Below are 18,835 nucleotides of genomic sequence, written 5' to 3' on the forward strand. Positions count from 1 at the left end.
GACAATCTGTAATTACCTTTGGGTGGGTCCATCTTTGATGTTACTTGAGGTGTGGATCTTTTTCCCATCATATTCCTTTTCCCTCCTCATGGTTCATGGTGTCTGGCATGGGAGGGGTTACATTGTACTGAAGCCCATCTGGCGTACTCCCCATGTTCCAGCTGGGCCTGAGCACAGGGACAGTTATTGTTTCTTCCAGGGGCAGGTGACAGTGGGCTGGATGACTACTAGCGAGGAGGGGGAGCAATGTCACCACAGGGCTAATTTGCCAGCATGTGGTGACCATCTTGTTTTCGGGCCTGCAAGCTACAACAACATTGAATACCTAGCGTTCTAGAGGTTGAAGCACCAAGACAGATTTGAGAAGTACAACAGTTTGCACCCAGGTAAGTTTCTGTTTGTTGGTCCATGATGTCTGTGAGTTTCACTGTATTTTTCAACCTTTGATATATCATGGAGGCAAAGGTTTTCTGCTAAGCACAGCAATAGACTATGGGGCACATGCATCAAAGGTTTTTGTGAGCGCAAACAGTGCAATTTGCAAAAACCGTCCGTTTACGCCCGCAAAAAGGCCTATTGTGATGCATTAAAGTGTCAGGCACTCGCAATTTAAGAACTCGCAATTTATTGCGATTTCTTAAATTGCGATTGTATTTAAGGAATCGCAATATGCAATTTCTTAAATGTAATGCATGTACCCCTTAGAAATAGCTACTTAGGGCCGCAAAATACAAAGAAAATACTCTGGTCCGTATTTTGCAAAAACCTTTGAATAATGCACTAAAGTGTTCAGGTTACACACACACATGCCCTTGGGGCATGAGGGTGCGCACCATGGGAGCACATTACAATTTTAAGGGAGCAACAGGGTGTCATTTGCGATTCCTTAAATGCAATGCTTGAAGCACTTAGAAATAGCGAACTCTGGTCTGTATTTTGCAAGAACCTTGAAAAATGCACCGAAGTGCATTTTTCAAGGTTTCAGGTTACACACACACATGCCCTTGGGGCATGTGTGTGTGCACAACATGGGTGTCCATCACAATTTTGGGGGTGCAACAGGGTGTTATTTTGACACATTTGCACCCTTGAAATTGCATGCGTAATCTGCTAGTACCTAGTGGTACTCGCAAATTGCGCATGCAATTTCCTATTCATTCCTATGGGCTTGTAGGCGCATAGGAATGAATGGGAAGCCATTCCTTAATTGTGACTCACAATTTGCGAGTCGCAATTAAGGAATGTTTATAAATCGGTATTTTAATAGCGATTTCTACATCCATAGGCTTTTGAGAGTCCCTAATTTCGATTCCTTAATAATTGCAATTATTAATTGATGACTGCCGAAAGGTCAGCAAACACCGGCCATGTGATTATACCTTGTCGGAGAACAAAGTCGGAAAAAACCTCACGAAGCGGACGTTCAGGAGGGCAATCTGGATGCTACTCAATACCGTCTGTGCTGGCTCCACTGATGTCCCTTGCAATCCGCCACCCCTAGAAGCCGCGTTACTTCGTCCGACGAGGATGCAGTAGAGATCTTGCTTCAATCAGGTGATCAGCAGGTCCGTGTAGCGTCAGGGCTGCGGGTGGGGGGGGGGATTTGGTGTCAGCTGCGCTGGCCAGCCTCCTTTATAATACCCCACTGGTGCGCTCTGTGTGGCCACGCTGTGTTTCTGTTCTCTGGCAGCGCTCGGGTAAACCCACCACCTCACCTCCTTCAATTAAGGCCTGTTGGCCCATAGGAATGAACAAGAATGCATTCCCTAATAGCGATTAGCAATTTGCGAATTGCCATTAGGGAATGTTAAGTATTCGCAAGAATATTTGTGAATCTTTCATGCATAGGCATTTGCGATTACCAAATAGCGAATCCTTAAAACTCGGTATTTGGTAATCGCAAATGATTACCTTAATGCATGTGCCCCCATATTCCTTATGATACTGAGAAACAGAATATATATTTGAGCCAGACATTTGTTCTACCATAACCCAATGATGGGACAGAGAGGGCCATAATGGAAAAACTAAATCTTGCTTTCAATATGGACCGTAGTGCTGAAGGGATATATAAAGGGTCCGATCAGCAACTATACATCAGTATGCTTGGGCCTCTGGACAAGAAAAGGCATCTGAGAGCATGGCCCCATTTTTTATTTCCCATTGTGTTATCTTCTCATGTATTTGATTTCTTATAGGTTTATATTGGTCAACATTAGTAATATATCTAGTCTGATTTTGCATTGCAATATTGTTTGACAAAATATTGATTCAAATATGTGTTAGTTGTATCCTATGTTTTTATATTAATATTAAGAAAAATTGATTTTATTTCAAGATTTATCGCAATTTTTTTGATAATATCATGAACAGGAACCAGAAATTTGTAATTGTAGGATTCATTAATTTGAGCCCAAATGGTATTAATGAATCAAATCTCACCTGGGGGGGGGGGGCTCACACTCTCTGATACCTTTACAATATTCCTGTCAAATATCAAAACACATTGTGAAACCTCATTGAATATATCTATATGATATCTCTAAATATGATATATTGGCAGAGGCAGGTCGGACATTGATGTTCCATTTAAGGCATTTAGGCCTTCTTGTAAATTCAGATCAATTAGATTTTTAGCACAAATGAGTGAGAGAAACCAATGTCATTGGCTGACATTTGGAGGATACTATAACACATAAGATAATATTGCCTACAAAAGTCAGAGGTTCACATTGACAATAAAATGTTCTGCTAGAATAGCCATTGGAGCAACTCTAGTTTACAGCTTAAAAAGGTGCCTAGAGTTCATTATTTAAGGCACTATTTATTGTTCAGAAGTCCATTACTATTAAAAGTAATTTGGATAATTGAATTTAAAATCTTGCAGAAAACATGAACATGAAACACCTTTGACTTGCAGTTAAGATCTATGTTAATCCATAATATTTGACATATCTTATAAGTTACTGGAAAGACTCAATACTATAAATCATGGTGACTATTTTTTTAAATATCTGAAACAGCCAAGGTTTGTTGAAACATGCAAATGTCCATGCTATCAGAGAGTTCAAGACACTAAGACAAAAAGTTTATTGGGAAAGGTGTCAAGCTTTTGTGAAAGAATCCGTGATTTGTTTGGACTGTTAACTGCAAGATGCATAAGCAGTTTATCCTTATTAGCTTGAAGTACCAAAAGAGAAGGAAGCTGCCTCGCTATTTGCTTCATTTTTAAGTTGTTGTTGCTTATAGTTACATGATTAGTGGGCTTTACAGATGATTGAGACTAATCAATGCACAGGGACAAAAATCATGAAGATGGCACATTTTCTTTGGATGTTAATATCCTGAGGGGAATATATCGATAGTAGATAGATAACAAACTGTCTTGAATCTTTTAATTGCCTCATTTTACATGGCACACAAAACATACATCCAAATACTGTAGTCTTCAGTGATTAGTGTCACGCTCAGAATTACATGTTAAGTAAGATTAGTCAAAGCTAGTGAGTCAAAAAAACAAGCACTAGTGGTGAAGTGGTGAGTAATCAGATATATAGATGATTTGTCAATAATTTGAATGAAATTGAATAGTGTTAATTTGGTCCAAAGTCTCTCCTTGGCCCATTTGTTTCTACTCAATGTTTCAGTACCATTGCATAGAAAAATGGGTCATCACCAGCACACAGTTTCTACATAACACACATACAAACAGCCTGTGATTATAAAGAGATGTTTGTTTTATGTCATATCCAGAATAGTAATAACTGATAAAACACAAATGTTGATATTTACAGATTAATATGTTTTCCAAACAGAAAAAGTGCACAAGGAGATTGACCGTGTGATTGGTCAAAGTCGCCTACCTTGTACGGAGGACCGAAGCAAGATGCCATACACTGAAGCTGTAATTCATGAGATCCAGCGCTTTATTGATATTGTCCCATTGAATGTACTACATTCCGTGACACGGAACACAACTTTTAGGGGCTACACCATTCCAAAGGTACAAATGAAACAAAGAAGGAGTATCTTAGAATTGTGTTCTGAAAACTGATTGTCTGTCAAATTTGAACGTTTGATGTAAGCACAGAGCATGCTCTGTCATCATCTGATCAAGGGGAAACATTTGCTGCCCAATTGAATATCAATTGGCCTACTATACTACTCATTATTCATGATAGTTTGTTGTTAAATCTTTTGTTAGTGATCTATGAAGATATTTAGGATTGCTTGAGAATGAGCATCAAACATGTCACTCATTCTCCTAATTTACAAATTATGGAAAGGTTTTAAAGAAAATGGCTCAATGGCTCATGTAAAGGAGTGATGTATTGGGACAGCTACCAAAAAATATGCAAATACTTGACTACCCACTTCTGCATTCACCCATATATCTTGTTAGCAGACATGATGCCAATTAAGTTTAAGTTTAAGTTTAAAGTATTTCTAAAGCGCGACATACACTGAGCGGTTTCTTGGCGCTGAGATAGCAAACTACCAGAGGGGGTAGAGTCAACCACTAGGACATAAACTGGAAGAGGGGGGGATTTTAAGGTAAAAAGGCCTCGGAAAACAGGAACGTTTTCAGGGATTTACGGAAGAGGGAATACTGGGTAAGGGATCTGAGATGGAAGGGAAGGGAATTCCAAAACACGGGGGCCAGAGTAGCAAATTTAGAGCCACCCTGTTTTTTTTTCCTGAAACGTGGGGCTACTAATAGATGTTGAGCTGAGGAACGGAGGTCTCTGCAGGGAACGTAAGTTTTTATGGCTGAAGATATGAAAATAGGGGCCAGACCAGACCTGGCCTGAAAGGCCATGCAGCCTAATTTGAATAAGGCGCGTTCCCGAATTGGAAGCCAGTGAAGGGTTTTCAACAGAGGAGAGGTGTGATGGAATCTGGGGAGACCGAATGCAAGGCGGGCCGCCTGGTTCTGAACCAGTTGAAGCTTACGCAAGCTGTACTGTGGGATGCCGTTGAACAGGGCATTCCCATAGTCCAGGCGGGATAGGACCAGAGCGGACATGATCAGTTTGAGTGCAGGGAAAGAGAAGAAACAAGAGATGGTGCGGATAGTACGGAGAGTAAGAAAGCAAGAAGATACCACAGAGCCTATCTGGGAGTGCATGGTGAGTTTATCGTTGAGCTTGATACCTAAGGTCTTAACTGAGGAAACAGGAGTGGGGGGGGCAAAAGAGGGGGGCCAAAATAGCGAGTTCCAGGGACTGGAGCAACCACCCGTAAGCACTAGTTCCGTCTTATCGGGATTGAGCTTCAGGTGGTTGAAGTTCATCCAGTCCCTGATGACAGGCATTATGCCAATGGTAATGACATTCCAGCGGCAACCAAATTATTAAGCAGACCATTATAGTCCTATAATCACACCATGTTGAGAGACTGTACATCATTTATTCTCAATGATAAAACAGTAGCAAGAGCCTACTAGAAGTGAGTCATGATATCTGCCCAGAAGCAGCACTAAAAGCATGATTATGAGTTGGGCACTGCAGGAGGGCCAGAATTGCCAGTTCTGACTTGCGATTACTAAATTGCAGTTACGATTTATTCCAGCTGGAGTAGGAAGCATTATGCCTACCCAATTTTGCTGAGTAAAAATCTACATGCGCACCCCGTCCTGGTGAAACAATGGAAATGTTTCCACGTAATGCCTACTAAAGGCATCAAGGGCAGGGGAAGTTAATGTCTGCAGCCCTTGCCCAATCAACACTTGATTTTACTGACCACATTTTCCAGCTGGTAAAATCAGCCCAGTATTCCAAAATCTGCTAATCTGAATGTGAGAGCATCAACCCTTTTCAGACAGCGCAATATCCAACCCAGGGTTACCACTCTGCCCTACATATAATTTTGCCCTAAGTATGGTAAGGGGTCTAGTGTTGGGATGTGGCAAAAAGCAATATCATTTCATGTGAAGTTCATCTAGTCTGCAACCTGGTGAACTCTGATGAGCTCCATCTATATTGGCTAACCCTGCAAGGCCCTGTGGTCAGAGACTCAGAGGAGAGAAAATATAATATATTATGTTAAATTATATTAAAAATGCAAAGCACACCTTTGATATCTTCATTCTGAATTGTTTGTGCTTGTCTCTTTATGCCCTGCATGAAGGATAAATGATGTGTTACTTGTTGCTAGCAAACACACTACATGCTGAATTTTACAATTTCACAGATTCTAGCACTAAGAGGGCCATTTGAACGTTGGCAGGTGGCTCGCCAGCCTGTGTGGTCAGTGTAGGCCCTGGCTTTCTCTCCCTGGCTGAGCACTGCCCATCAAAACTCACAGTCTCCCTGCTTGACGATTATCCCATTGCCGTCTGTGCATCCACTTGTTCAGAGGATGCACAGAAAGCACACCATTATACCAAGCAGGCATCATATTTTATCGGCCCCTCTTGGTATACGTTTTATTTTAGTAAAACAAATTCATGAGGGAACAGTTTGTTTCACTAATGCCAAAAAACAATGGGCCTCATTACGAGGGCAGATGTCGCAGCTGGATGGAGAACCCCCAACATGTGGCCACGCGCCATATTATGATACGACCGCCATGCAGGCAGTGGGAAGCATGCAGTTTACTACTGTGGCTTGTGTTGCGGCCCAGAAAAGGGCCACAGCACAAGCCGTAGTAGTAAAAGGCATGTTTTCAAACATCCATCCAGTGTGTGCTAGGCACCATCTGGTGCCTGGCACACTGTGCATGGAAGTTTTGGGGGCATCACATGTGCACCCCAAGCTACATAGTAGAGGCCCACTGGGGACGAGGGCCCTGCTAGCGCCCTCAAAGTCCCTTTCCTGCAGCCTTTCCATGGCGGTAGGACCGCCATGAAACGCCTGTGGGAAATGGACATCATAATCCCTACGGCAGTGCCTGCTCAGGCACAGCCTTCATTGTAGGTATTATGGTCCAACCACCACCCGACGACTCCTTGGGCCTGCCGGAGGCAGCAGTCTGTCCTTCCGACCGCTGTTGTCTAACCGACTGCATCGTAATGCGGCTGTCAGACTTCTATCCTAGATGTGAGTGGGACCCCTACCAGCGGCCTGTTGGTGGCGACAACATCCTAATAAGGCTCAACGTCCCTGAACTACAGAGAATTTTCTACCAGCATATACCAGGCATTCTAACTTTTCCCTAACATAGTCCATCATGCTTCTCCTCCTCTTTCAAGGTGTCAGAGGAAAATCTCCCACATTTGGAATTCTCATCAGAGGCAATGATCTCAACGAAAGAGATTTATATGCAATTGAAAGAGCCTTACTGATTGTGAAACTGACATCCTAATAAGGCCCATAGTTTTTCACAATTCCCCTATCAGTTTCCACCAAAATGTGTGGGCAATTTGATATGTACTCTCAAAATCTGGCCATTCTGCCATTTCCAAATATCTAATTTTCCAACCATACTGAGAAGTATTCACCAGCATATTTATGACACTACATTTAAATAGTCACAACGTTTCACTAACGTTTTCACCGAGATAAAAACCACCAGAAGTGACAGTAGAGTATATCAGTCAGTCTTGATCTGGCAGTTTAAACACCAAAAGTGGAAGTTCAGATGATGTAGTTAGTGCACTTCTCAAGGCAGCCTATCCCTGTAAGCCTTTCACACTAGGTATGGTAGCTATGCTAAGAGAGTGTGGGTGGAGAACATACCTGGTTCAAAATTAGAAACAAAACACATAGGGCGTTCCCAAATTCTTAGGTTCGGTAAAGGGGGAAACGGTTAACTCTGTCAACAGTAAACAGACTCAGGCAGGGAAAATTAATGATACCCCCCAACATAAATTGGGTAGGGCAAACTTCTATGTGTCCTAGGGCCAAGTGGTGGATGGGGCATGAATTCAAGTGTTTCTGATGGCAAAGCCATTTTAGACTTGCCTTCCAAAACCAAATGCTTCCCCTGATTCTAAATTAGACAGTCAAATGAGCTCCTAATGCTTGTCTTTAATTAAATATTTGTCATTATCCATCCTTATCTCTGCATTATTGAGAATTGTTTGCACACTGCACTTAGTACATACTTAATTTACTGTGTATCTCACTTTAATTGTGCTCATTTGTCACACAGGATACAGATGTTATCCCAGTACTTACCTCTGTGCTACATGACCATAAGAAGTTTGGAAATCCAGAATGTTTTGACCCCCAGCGTTTCCTTGATGACACTGGATTCTTTAAGAAAAATGATGCATTTATGCCATTTTCTGCAGGTATTTCATTTTATCTTTAACCAAAACACAAATTGATAAAGGGATAACTTGGAAAGTATTACGTCAATCAACTACAACTGTACAAGAAAACAGGGATCTTGGATTCAAAAGTCAATATTCAAAGCAGTGTTTAAATATATGATTTAGAGTTTAGCTACTGGAAATGCAGCCAACCATTGTGGCAAATTGTCCTCCTCTAACAAGGTGTCAGAGGGAAATTTACCACATTTGGAGTTCTCATCAGAGAGGCAATGGTCTCAATGAAAGAGATGTATTTGCAATTGAAAGAGCTTTACTGATTGTGAAAACATGGTTTTTCACATTTCACCTCTCAGTTTCCGCCAAAGTCTGTGGTTTTAAATTAGTAACATAATGCACCCCCAAATTCTTAGGTTCGGGAAAGGGGAAAACTGTTAACTCTCTTAACAGTAAACATTCCCACTTACCCCTGCATTTCTTTTCCATAAAGTTAATCATTCAAATTGTTATTTACCCCACTTTCTTTTTAATTGCATTTATTTAATTTCTCCTTATTTTGTTCATTTTAACAAAGTACATTATAGTATTATATTCCTATAGTAAAGATATTGTAAATCAAATGACTGATCATTCAGCTATATGTCTTGGATCTGACACTGAAGTTGTATTATATTTTTAGATGTCTATCTGCGCATAACCTTATTCATTCTATAATTGTGCATATCCCACTATAATTTCTTTTGACATGGAGTAATGCATGGTAACACTGTATGGACGCAAATGATCTTAAATCTTTCCTTCATCAAACTGTGTTCATTGCTGAAAGCAAGTACAATACAAAATCTTCATATCTGACATGAGGGGGTATCTTCCATGCATTGTTAGATTAAAGGCCTTTCCTATAAAATTGCAAATTCCTTGCAAACAGAATAAAAACCTATAAACATATCGAAACAACTGACCAACTTTGAACTCTCCATTTCTATCTCCGGTATTCAGTCTAAAATACTGCAACATACAACGCTACCCGCAGCTAGATCACCAACCCAAGCACATGACATAAGTCCTGGTCCTGACACAGTTTTTATAGGAACATTATGGCATACCTACATCAAGTTTATAGTTGGTTCCCTTCACAATAGTACTATTGGCTCAACTATCAATTACACCGATAAACTCTCTTTAATTGTGCAATGAGCTTTATCCATTATTTTAGTTGAGAACTATAGGTTTTTGCTAATATCATTTGTTATGTTATTTCCAGGTTACTTATTGAAATGCACAACATTCTTGTTATGTATGTAATGATACCTGCATCAGTGGACTACTCTACATGTATTAGGCTTCTAAGCCATATGAATATTATACCAATAACTAATCGATTGAGAATCCAAAGAAAGTGTCACTCCACAATACCAAATTCTAATCTTATAGCCTCTATTGACATGTTCTGTCATACTGAATGTTATGGCTTCCAGGCTTTTTTTACTTGGTATCTCTAAATACCACCCAAAATTACATACAGAATATTAGAAAAGCTGATATTTTCGATTTGCATGTCATTAGATAGTCCTTTATATGTTGTGTACCAAGAAAAGGCAAAAAAACAAAAAAAAACTTTCCAATAAAAGTTACCTTTGCCAATTGATTTGAAAGGTAGGAACATAAGGACAGATTCCCGGAAAGCAATCTATTAAGATATGTACAACATTTAAAATTGTGTGCCTATTCTCAACACAATTCCCTTCACAGATGTAGTCACCACCCCAATCCAGTCAAAACATCTTGCCATGTTTACATGGTTCGATAAAAAATTCAACTCGACCCACCTGCCCATTGCACCAATGTACAACTTAGTCTATTAACTACTGAGCGCTTTTGGGAGCCTAGCCTTTAATGGCGGTAAAAGAGGAGCATTACGTGTGGGGTCATGGGACTTCACAGGACTAGTTAGGTTTGCTGACTGTTATTATACCCCACAATCTCGCACTTCCTTCTGTCCTGCAGTTCCCACAGAGTCATACGGATGTAAAATGGGTCTGGAGACTGATGATATGTTATTAATCAAACCCCCTCTGGTTTTCTGGCCTGGAGGAGAATTGTCCCTCTGATCCACAATGGTTTTTTCAATTGATGATAGTCTGGCATCGATTGTTCCCAGACAGTTCTTTACTAAGAGCTCAGCTTAAGAGTACTGATCCACCAACATTGGGGCTTGCAGGTTAGGTTCAGCAAAACTCTAGGCTCTGCATTATCCTGTACATTTATCAATAGCCCCAGTGGACCCTTCCCCCCATCAAGTCTCATCACAAGAGGGCCAGTGCTTTTTTTTAAAGAGGAGATCTCTCTTTTACCTCTTGCATTCAGGAGAAACCAGCTCACGTGAAACTTCTTAGTAAGAGTGATGGGCATCCACAATCATCTTGGTGTTACTGAGACCCACTGGTATGGTAGGGGGCTTATTGAATGAGGCTACAAGTTCAGAAAAAGGGGCCATGGTGAGAGCCTCAGCCTTGCAACCCAATTAACCTATAACTCTATTACCTCCACCAAATCCAATCGCTTCTACCACAGATTATATTTTGTCAGTTAGTGCTCCCACCGCTGATGTTAAAAACGAGATGATTGAGAAACCTTTGTGCTTTCCCAGATTAGTAAAGTCAATAATATGAGAGGGATTTTTTGCTTCCTCATAGCTCCCTAAGATTCCAGAGACCAGAGGAGAGGAAGAAAGAGGCCTGGCCCAACATTGTTTGGTCCTGGATAGGTGTAGATGGGCCCGCTCTTGGCCCAAGCACAAGCCCAGGCATAGCCTTCATGCACCCAACACTATCAGAGTCCCTTTGTGCTTTTTTAGCATCATAGGGTAATGGCAGGCAATGGTCTCCTCCTCTGAACACCAAAGATTCTGTGCAACTGAGTCCTTGAGCCCAAACTCATGTCCCGTGCTACGGGAGTCCCAACACCCATATTATATACTGCCAGGCAGCAATGACAGGTAATGGCAGATCCTGCTTCCTCTGACCATCAAGGATTCTGGGCAAATGAGTCCTTCATTCTAAACATGCATCCTGCTCTGCAGGAGTTTTAAAACGATTATAAAGCACCAGGTAGTGATGACAGGCCCCTCCTCCGACCACTAACAATTCTGGGCAACCGAGTCCTTCAGCCCAAATTCATGTCCCGTGCTGCGGGAATCTCAATGCACTTATATAGCACCAGGCAAAAATGGCAGGAAATGACAAATCCCTCCTCCTCTGACCACCAGGGATTCTGGCAAGTGAATCCTTCTCTCTAAACTTTACGGCCATTCGTTACCCTTATGCTCTAGCTAGCGCTCCTATATGGACCAAACGTCATGCCTGTGCTTAATTAAATCAAAGTTTAATCTGTGTGACTGAGGTTTACATTATAGGAAAGACAATTGTCATGGAATGCCAATTAGTCTGAGGTCTATAGACAAAATATTGCCTGCGTACATATTCAACAATATAGACAAACAGGCTTAAGGAGGGGCCAAGGGACTAGTTTGGACAAGCTCGCAGATAAGTCAGCTGGTTATAAATGTAATAGCAGTGCAGTGGGTATGAACTCTTGTTTAAGCTCATTGCCAACTGGGAACCTGCCTGTTTACTAATTTGTGGGCCATGTTAGTAGTCTTACCCTACAGTTTTTGTGTACCAAAATAAGACTTTTTAATAGCCCCTCAAGAATGCCTTAGGTAGAACTTAGGTTTAAAGTATTTTATTCAGCACAACATACTGGGACAAACACATAACATCAAAAAGCATCAGAGCAGGGCGGGTAAGCCCGGCCCCAGCAACGGATGAGCAGGTGCAGTTCTTATGGGCTATGCCATCACAGTGATACATGGTATGCTCCGTCTCAGCATGAAATGTCATTCTTCATTGCGAACCCCCCGCAAACCCCCAACATCCCACCTCCCCATTCCCAACCTCTCCCGCCGCCTCCCCACCCTACGTCCAGTGCACAGCCTCCAACCAAAATGTACATCATAGCTACGTCCTACAGGGGGAGTAAGTCCCCCAGCAAATCACTGGGTAGGCGTTACTGGGCTCGTAAGCCGCAAGATGCGGAGATATTTGGGGCAGGTAAGCTCCCTAAATTCCGTGAGCAACAAGGAGTGAAATGGTTGCCAGAGCTCATTAAACTGCCCTATATTACCCGCCACTGTGAGAGACAACTTCTCCATACCCAACACATGCCATAGCCTATGGAGCCAACCTGTGATGGAGGGTATCGTAGCGGTGTGCCAGTGTATCAGAATGTTTTGGACTGCGGATCCTAAAGCTATGGCTATCTGCCGGCCCCTACGGGATCTGAGGGGGTACTTCAGTCCATTCGGGAGCCCCAACAAGGTGTAAGCAGGGAAGCGTGGCAGTTCAATGCTAAAATGAGAGTCAATTTCATCCAGCACTTCCTTCCAGTAAGATTCCAGTAATGGGCAATCCCATAGAATGTGTGTGAGTGTACCCCGGTGTCCGCACCCTCGCCAACATGTATCCTCCTTGCTACTATCAAACTCGTGGACCCGTTCAGGTGTGTAATACCAATAGGTGGAGATCTTGGTTAAGGTATCAGTGAGGCCCATGTGGTATGCCGAATGCCTTGCTCTATAAGATATGTGCTCCCAGTCCTTAGGGCTCAATGTCCTCCCCAACTCCCGCTCCCAGCGCTCCCTTCCGGGGTGATAAAGGTGTGTCGAGGCCGGTTGTAGGAGCTTATAAAGATCCGTGATCAGTTTGGAATCTGATGTCCGCGACAGGAGCCACTTTTCGTATGGGAGAAAAAGCTGATTGGCCGTCTCTCTCACCTGCAGCTGAAGGGCCCAATGGTGGGCTTGCATATATCGGTGTCGCTCAGCCTCTGGGAGTGAGAACTCCTGGCGAAACTGCGGAAAGGGGACAACACCCTCAGGGCCATACAAGTGACACAGGGCTCTACACCCTGCCTGTCTCCAGGGTGCGAACGCTCCTCTCTCCATTCCCGGGGTAAAGTCCGGATTGTCCACCAGCGGAGTGAGCGGCGACGGGAACGTGATGAGGCCATATGGAATGCTAGTGGCATCCCACACCCGCAAGGGCACTCTTGTAATAAAGGAAGCGTATAGGTTCTTGGGCCAGTGAGGTTGACGCAAGAAAGGGATTTCCTGCAAGGGTCTCCCTGACACCGCCTGGTCCTGGAAGAGCCAGTGCTTATCAGACTCCCACCTACTCCATTCCACAAGATATCGCAACTGCGCTGCCTGGAAGTACTTGCGTAAGTCCGGTATCCCCAAACCACCCGCCTCGGGGGCCAGTAGCGATAGGGCTCTGCGCATTCTGGGTTTCGTCCCCTGCCAGACAAAGTGCGAGACGTCTGCCTGTAGTTGCGGGATCCACCCGACCGGCGGTTGGAGCGGCAGGGCCCGAAACAGGTATAGTACCTGGGGCAAGACCGTCATTTTAATGGCCGCTATCCTGCCCAGCCAGGAGAAGGTTCCACGGTTCCACTGGCCTAATTCCTCCCTGATCTTGGCACCCAGGGCCTGGTAGTTGGCCGACCCCATAGCCGGTAAGGTAGGAGCAATCTGGATCCCCAGATAGGGTACCGCCCCTGACGACCAAAGCATGGGAAACCGGTGTTGCAAATAGGTTCTAGTAGCCGGCTCGAGGGAGATATCCAAAGCCACCGGTTTTCCCATGTTCATTTTGAACCCTGCGACCGTGCTGAAGGAGTCCAGCTCCTCTATACAGGCCGGCAAAGCCGTCCGGGGCTTGTCAATCGACAAAATGACATCGTCAGCATAAAGGCTGACAGCGTGCGTGAAACCTCCCAGCCGGATTCCCGCCACCGCCTGATTGTCGCGCACCCGCTGGGCGAACGGCTCCATATAAAGAGCGAAGAGTAGGGGTGAGAACGGGCATCCCTGCCGAGTGCCTCGTTCGATGTCAAAGGCCCTAGAGGTGAACCCATTAACGCGAACCACTGCAGACGGCCATTTGTAACAGTTAAAAATCATGGAGCGGAACTTCTCCCCTATGCCTGCCTTCATTAGTACCCGCTCCAAATAAGGCCAGTGCACCCGGTCAAATGCTTTTTCTGCGTCCACCGCCAGCATCATTCGTTCACCCAGAATCCGGGAGGCCTTCTCCAGCAGGTGGACGATCCGTTTCGTATTGTCAACCGTCTGTCTCCCCGGGACAAAACCCGCCTGGTCAGGATCAATGAGACCGGGCAAGTGAGGAGCCAATCGGGCGGCCAGGATCCCCGTGTACAACTTCAAATCTATATTCAGAAGAGAGATCGGTCTGTAAGACCCACAGTGCTTCGGGTCTTTCCCAGGCTTAGGGATGACTGTGATAGAAGCCCGCAGAAGATCAGGTGGAATGGCTCCCGGCTCAGCGAACGAGTTGAAGAGGCGAGTAAGGATAGGGGCTAGCGCCGTGCAAAATGTTTTGTTATAGAGCACGGAGTATCCATCCGGGCCTGGCGCTTTGCCATGTTTAAGCCTGGCAATAGCAGAGATTACCTCCTCTACCCGGATATCTCGATTTAAGTGTTCCGCCTGCAAGGGATCCAGAGAGGGCAAGGCGACCGAGTCCAAGTAGGCGGCCATTGCCGCCTCATCCTGGGGCTTCCTCGTATAAAGATCCGCGTAAAAACCGCGGAAGACGGCCGCAATATGAGCGTCCTCCGTCGCCATCACCCCAGCTGGGTCGGAGATCTCCTTTACCAATTGGTTCTGACGCGTCACCCGGAGCTTATTAGCCAGCAGCTTGCCGCAACGGTCCTCCCCAGTGTAAAAGGTATGGCGCAACCGAAGTGCTGCATACTCCGCCCGATCGAGGTCCAGGGCCGCCAGGAGCTTTCTCGCCTCCTTGAGCTGCTGCCAAATCCTGGGAGCCCCTGTCCTACGATGTTTCTGCTCAAGCTCGCGGACCCTGTCTGTGAGTTCATCCCTCTTGGCCCGTCGCTCCTTATTGTCAGCCGAGGAGATCGCCAGAAATTCCCCTCGGATAACAGCCTTCAGGGCCGCCCACTGAGTGGCCCGGCTAGTGTCGGAATTGTCATTGTGGGTTAGATATTCCCGGATCGCCCCCTCGATGCGGACCACCACCTCATTCCTATGCAGCAACGTGTCACGAAGGCGCCACGTCCTGGGGGGGAAACCGCCGGAGGCAGACACAATGTGGCCTCAACCGGGGCATGATCCGATAGAGATAGCACACCTATTTCCGATCCCGAGGCCAGTGCCCGTACCGGAGAAGTGACTAGAAGGTGGTCCAGCCTCGCATGCGACTTATGTGCGTGGGAATAGTACGAGCAGTCCCTATCCGTGGGGTGCAGGTGTCGCCAGAGATCTAGGAGGTCCACCTCTGCTAACTGAGCCCTACAATCAGCGGAGAATTCCCCGACCTGCGGGGAGCGCTGCGCCGACCTGTCCAATGCGGAATCAAAAACCATATTAAAATCTACCCAGAGTATGACATGTCTATCCTGTGAAGCAGTAATGTCCTCGACCGCTGCCTGCAGGAAACGATCTTGCCGTTCATTAGGGCTATACAGGGACCCAATCGTAAAAGGAAGACCCCCTATCTTGAACCGATATGCTAACAGCCTGCCTTTTTGCTCGGTGAATTTGTGGAGGATTTCCCCTTTGAAGTGCCTAGCCACCAGTATCGCCACCCCCGCACTTTTAGTGGTACAAGAGGAAAAGAACTGCGACGGGAACTTATGAGAGCGCAGCCTATGTGTGTCCTGCGGCAGCAAATGCGTCTCCTGGAGAAGACAGATGTCCGCTCGGGTATTCTCCAGCAGAGAAAGCACTGCCCGCCTCTTAACAGGATTGTTCAAACCCCGGACATTCAGGGTCACGACCTTACAAGTGTCAGGGGGCATACGAAAGAGTGTAATGAAAAGCATGAAGACCCCGCTTCAGCAGGACGGACAGTACCGGGGCTCCGTACTGCACCATAGGCGGCAAAGCAAAGATGAAAGCATAGATGTATGTGCAGCGTGTACGTCTGGGCAAACCAAGAAGCATGCATAGTGCCTGTATGTCTAGGAGCCACATTGTGCACTGGACGATCCACCCCCCACCCCCCCAACTCCCGAACTCCACTCCCCTCCCCACCCCCTCCAACTCCCCATCCCTCCAACCCGTCCACCCTCCACCCCAACTCCTCCACAACTCCCCATCCCAACCCTCAACAACCCACCAACAGCCCAACTCCGTCCTACCCCCTACCCTTCCCTGCAACTCCCCGAACCCAAAACCCCCCATCCCAACTCCCTCTCCCACCCCCTTCATGCCCAACTGGTTCAAGAGCACCATTGTCCCAGTCTGGTCCGAAACTGACAAGTCCGTGGAAAGTTATGTTACCAGCCACAACCTCCGCACTCCCGCCGCCCCCCACCCCTGGAACCCCCGCACCTGCCATAATGATGAGGCCAAGACGATCTCCCCCCGGAGTATGCTCAGTCCGTCAAGGCTACTTCACTAGGCGACGTGTCTCTAGTCACTTCTCGTATCGCACTGTCCATTTCTGCTCGGATGGTGGGCGAGTCGGGTCGCGCGGACGGAGGTGGGGACCGCCGCCCCTGAAGCGTCTGCCAGCCATCCCTGGTGCTACGGCGGCGACGAGGCGTGGAGGCGTCTTCATCAGTTGCAGTAATACCCAACACTCCGCAAACGTCCTGGAGGGACCGGAGTTGATGTAGAGTCCCGTCCCAGGGAAAAATGAGCCGAAAGGGATGACACCAGGAGTACTGCGTGTCATGCTCTCGTAGGAAATCCGTGGCTATTTTGAATGCCTTACATTTTTGCAAGGTGATTGTTGACAAGTCCTGATACAGGGCCACCTGATGACCCCGGAATCGCACAGATTGCTGTCGCCGTGCCTCGCGGAGAATCCGTTCTTTCAGAGGGAAGTCCGGAAGGAAAGCCAGAATATCCGGGGGTGGTGCCGAGGCCCGTCGCGGCGGGCCCACCCTGTGTGCCCTATCAATTCTAACCAGGAAGTCTCCAGGTTCGCCCAGTATTTCACGAAACAGGTCCCTCAGGTAGGCGGCTATATCCTCCCCTTCTTCTTTAGATGGAACTCCTCGGACCCGAATGTTATTGCGCCTAGACCTGTTCTCAAGGTCCTCTGTGTGGGCCTGGAGGCCGATCTGTTGTTCTCTAAGCCGCAAGACCTCCTGCTGCAAGTGCGTGATCTCCTCGTCTCGAGAGTGGCCGGCCTCCTCCACCATGGACACTCTCTCTCCCAGGGAGTCAACCTCTCTCCTCACCTCGCGGACTTCCCCGGCTACCTCCTGCTTCAACGTCTGGAAGTCTTCCCTGAGGGAGCTGAACAGCGACTCCAGGAAGGATCTGGTTACCGGGGGTTCCCCCCCCCTCTGCGCCTCTTGAGCTGTTGGAGGGGCTCGGGGCCGGTTGACCCCTATCCTGCCTCGGGGCACTCCTACCCAGCATTTACGGCAATGTGCGGTCGCCTTTCTTACTTCCTCTGGAGTTGGACATCACAGGAGTATGGCGGCGCAACTGAGGGGATGGCGCAGTCAGGGTCAGCGCTGTGCGGCGGTGATAAAGGTCGAAATGTCCAGCAAAGTACAGCCCCCACACCCTACCACGTGTCTAGTCTCACTCTAGCCTGCGGGCACCCAGGACAGGGAGAGCGTCCGTGCAGGGGAGGCAACTGTGGGCCGCCTCTAGCAAAAGGTCGCCTCAGCTGCGTTGCGATGTGGGAGCAAAGTCCAGAATGCAGCGGCAGCAGAGCAATCCACTCCCCCCTGTGTGTGATCCACAGCGTATGCAAATCACCGAGCTCTTCTCCAGGCGGTCGCACCCGTCAAGAATTAGGGCCGCCCTCGGCAGCGCTAGGCTGTGAGGCGGTACAGTCGGTCCCCTCCGTCTCCGTTGGCCGAGTAATTATTGTGAGATGCAGCATGGTGTGCCAGTTGCTTCACGACCCCAACGGGACCACCAGGGGGCCCCCCCCGCTCCGATGGCCCGGCAGCGGCTTCCCCGAGAGAGGGCGAGCAAACAAGGGCCCACTTCCGGCCAGAGCCGCAGGCTCGTGTAGTGTCTCTGCCTGGAGGCCCAGCGGGGGGAACTACCCCGGGTCCGGGCCAAAGCGGGGGCCAACCGCCGTGCCCCCAGCCGACGAGGTACCTGTATGTGCCTCCCCGCTCACACTCGTCCTCGCCCTCCGAGCGGGCCTTCTGGAGAGGGGGGGGGGGGCGGTGCGCAGAGATAGGCCTTCCCGGACGCCCGATCCCCAGTCCAGCACAGCGGCTCCCCCTCGGCTCCTCCCTCGCTCCGCTCCGAAGCACCGCCGGGTCCGCTCACCACCTCCGCTGCTGTGCTCTCCTGGCAGGTCGTGTTGGGCTCGCGCCTGTGTTCAGGTCCCGCAGCGGTGCCGGAGGTATTCCCGGCCGTTCTGGTAGGCCGCGGCTTCAGGCTCTTCGGGTCCTCTGCCCGCCCCTCGCTGGTTCTCGCACGAGGTTCCCCTTAGCGCCGCACCACCGGGTCCGCAGGGCTCCAACAGGTCTCGGGCTGCGCCACAGTGCAGCCGCCAGTGCTAGGTAGTGCTAGGAGTCGGGTGTCGCTCGATC

The 18,835-nt window shown here is 47.3% G+C and overlaps 1 protein-coding gene across 1 annotated transcript in view; it reads left to right on the forward strand.

Moving 5' to 3' along the window:
• Positions 1-18,835, forward strand: part of LOC147691986 (cytochrome P450 2C16-like) — a 307,127-nt gene that overhangs the window by 270,228 nt on the left and 18,064 nt on the right. The window contains exons 7-8 of the mRNA XM_086938279.1: positions 3,816-4,003; positions 8,095-8,236. Coding sequence (XP_086794405.1) covers positions 3,816-4,003; positions 8,095-8,236 — 330 coding nt within the window. The remainder of the gene's footprint in view (positions 1-3,815; positions 4,004-8,094; positions 8,237-18,835) is intronic.

Source organism: Lissotriton vulgaris, chromosome 9, assembly GCF_964263255.1.
Source record: "Lissotriton vulgaris chromosome 9, aLisVul1.2, whole genome shotgun sequence".
Lineage (NCBI taxonomy): Eukaryota > Metazoa > Chordata > Amphibia > Caudata > Salamandridae > Lissotriton > Lissotriton vulgaris.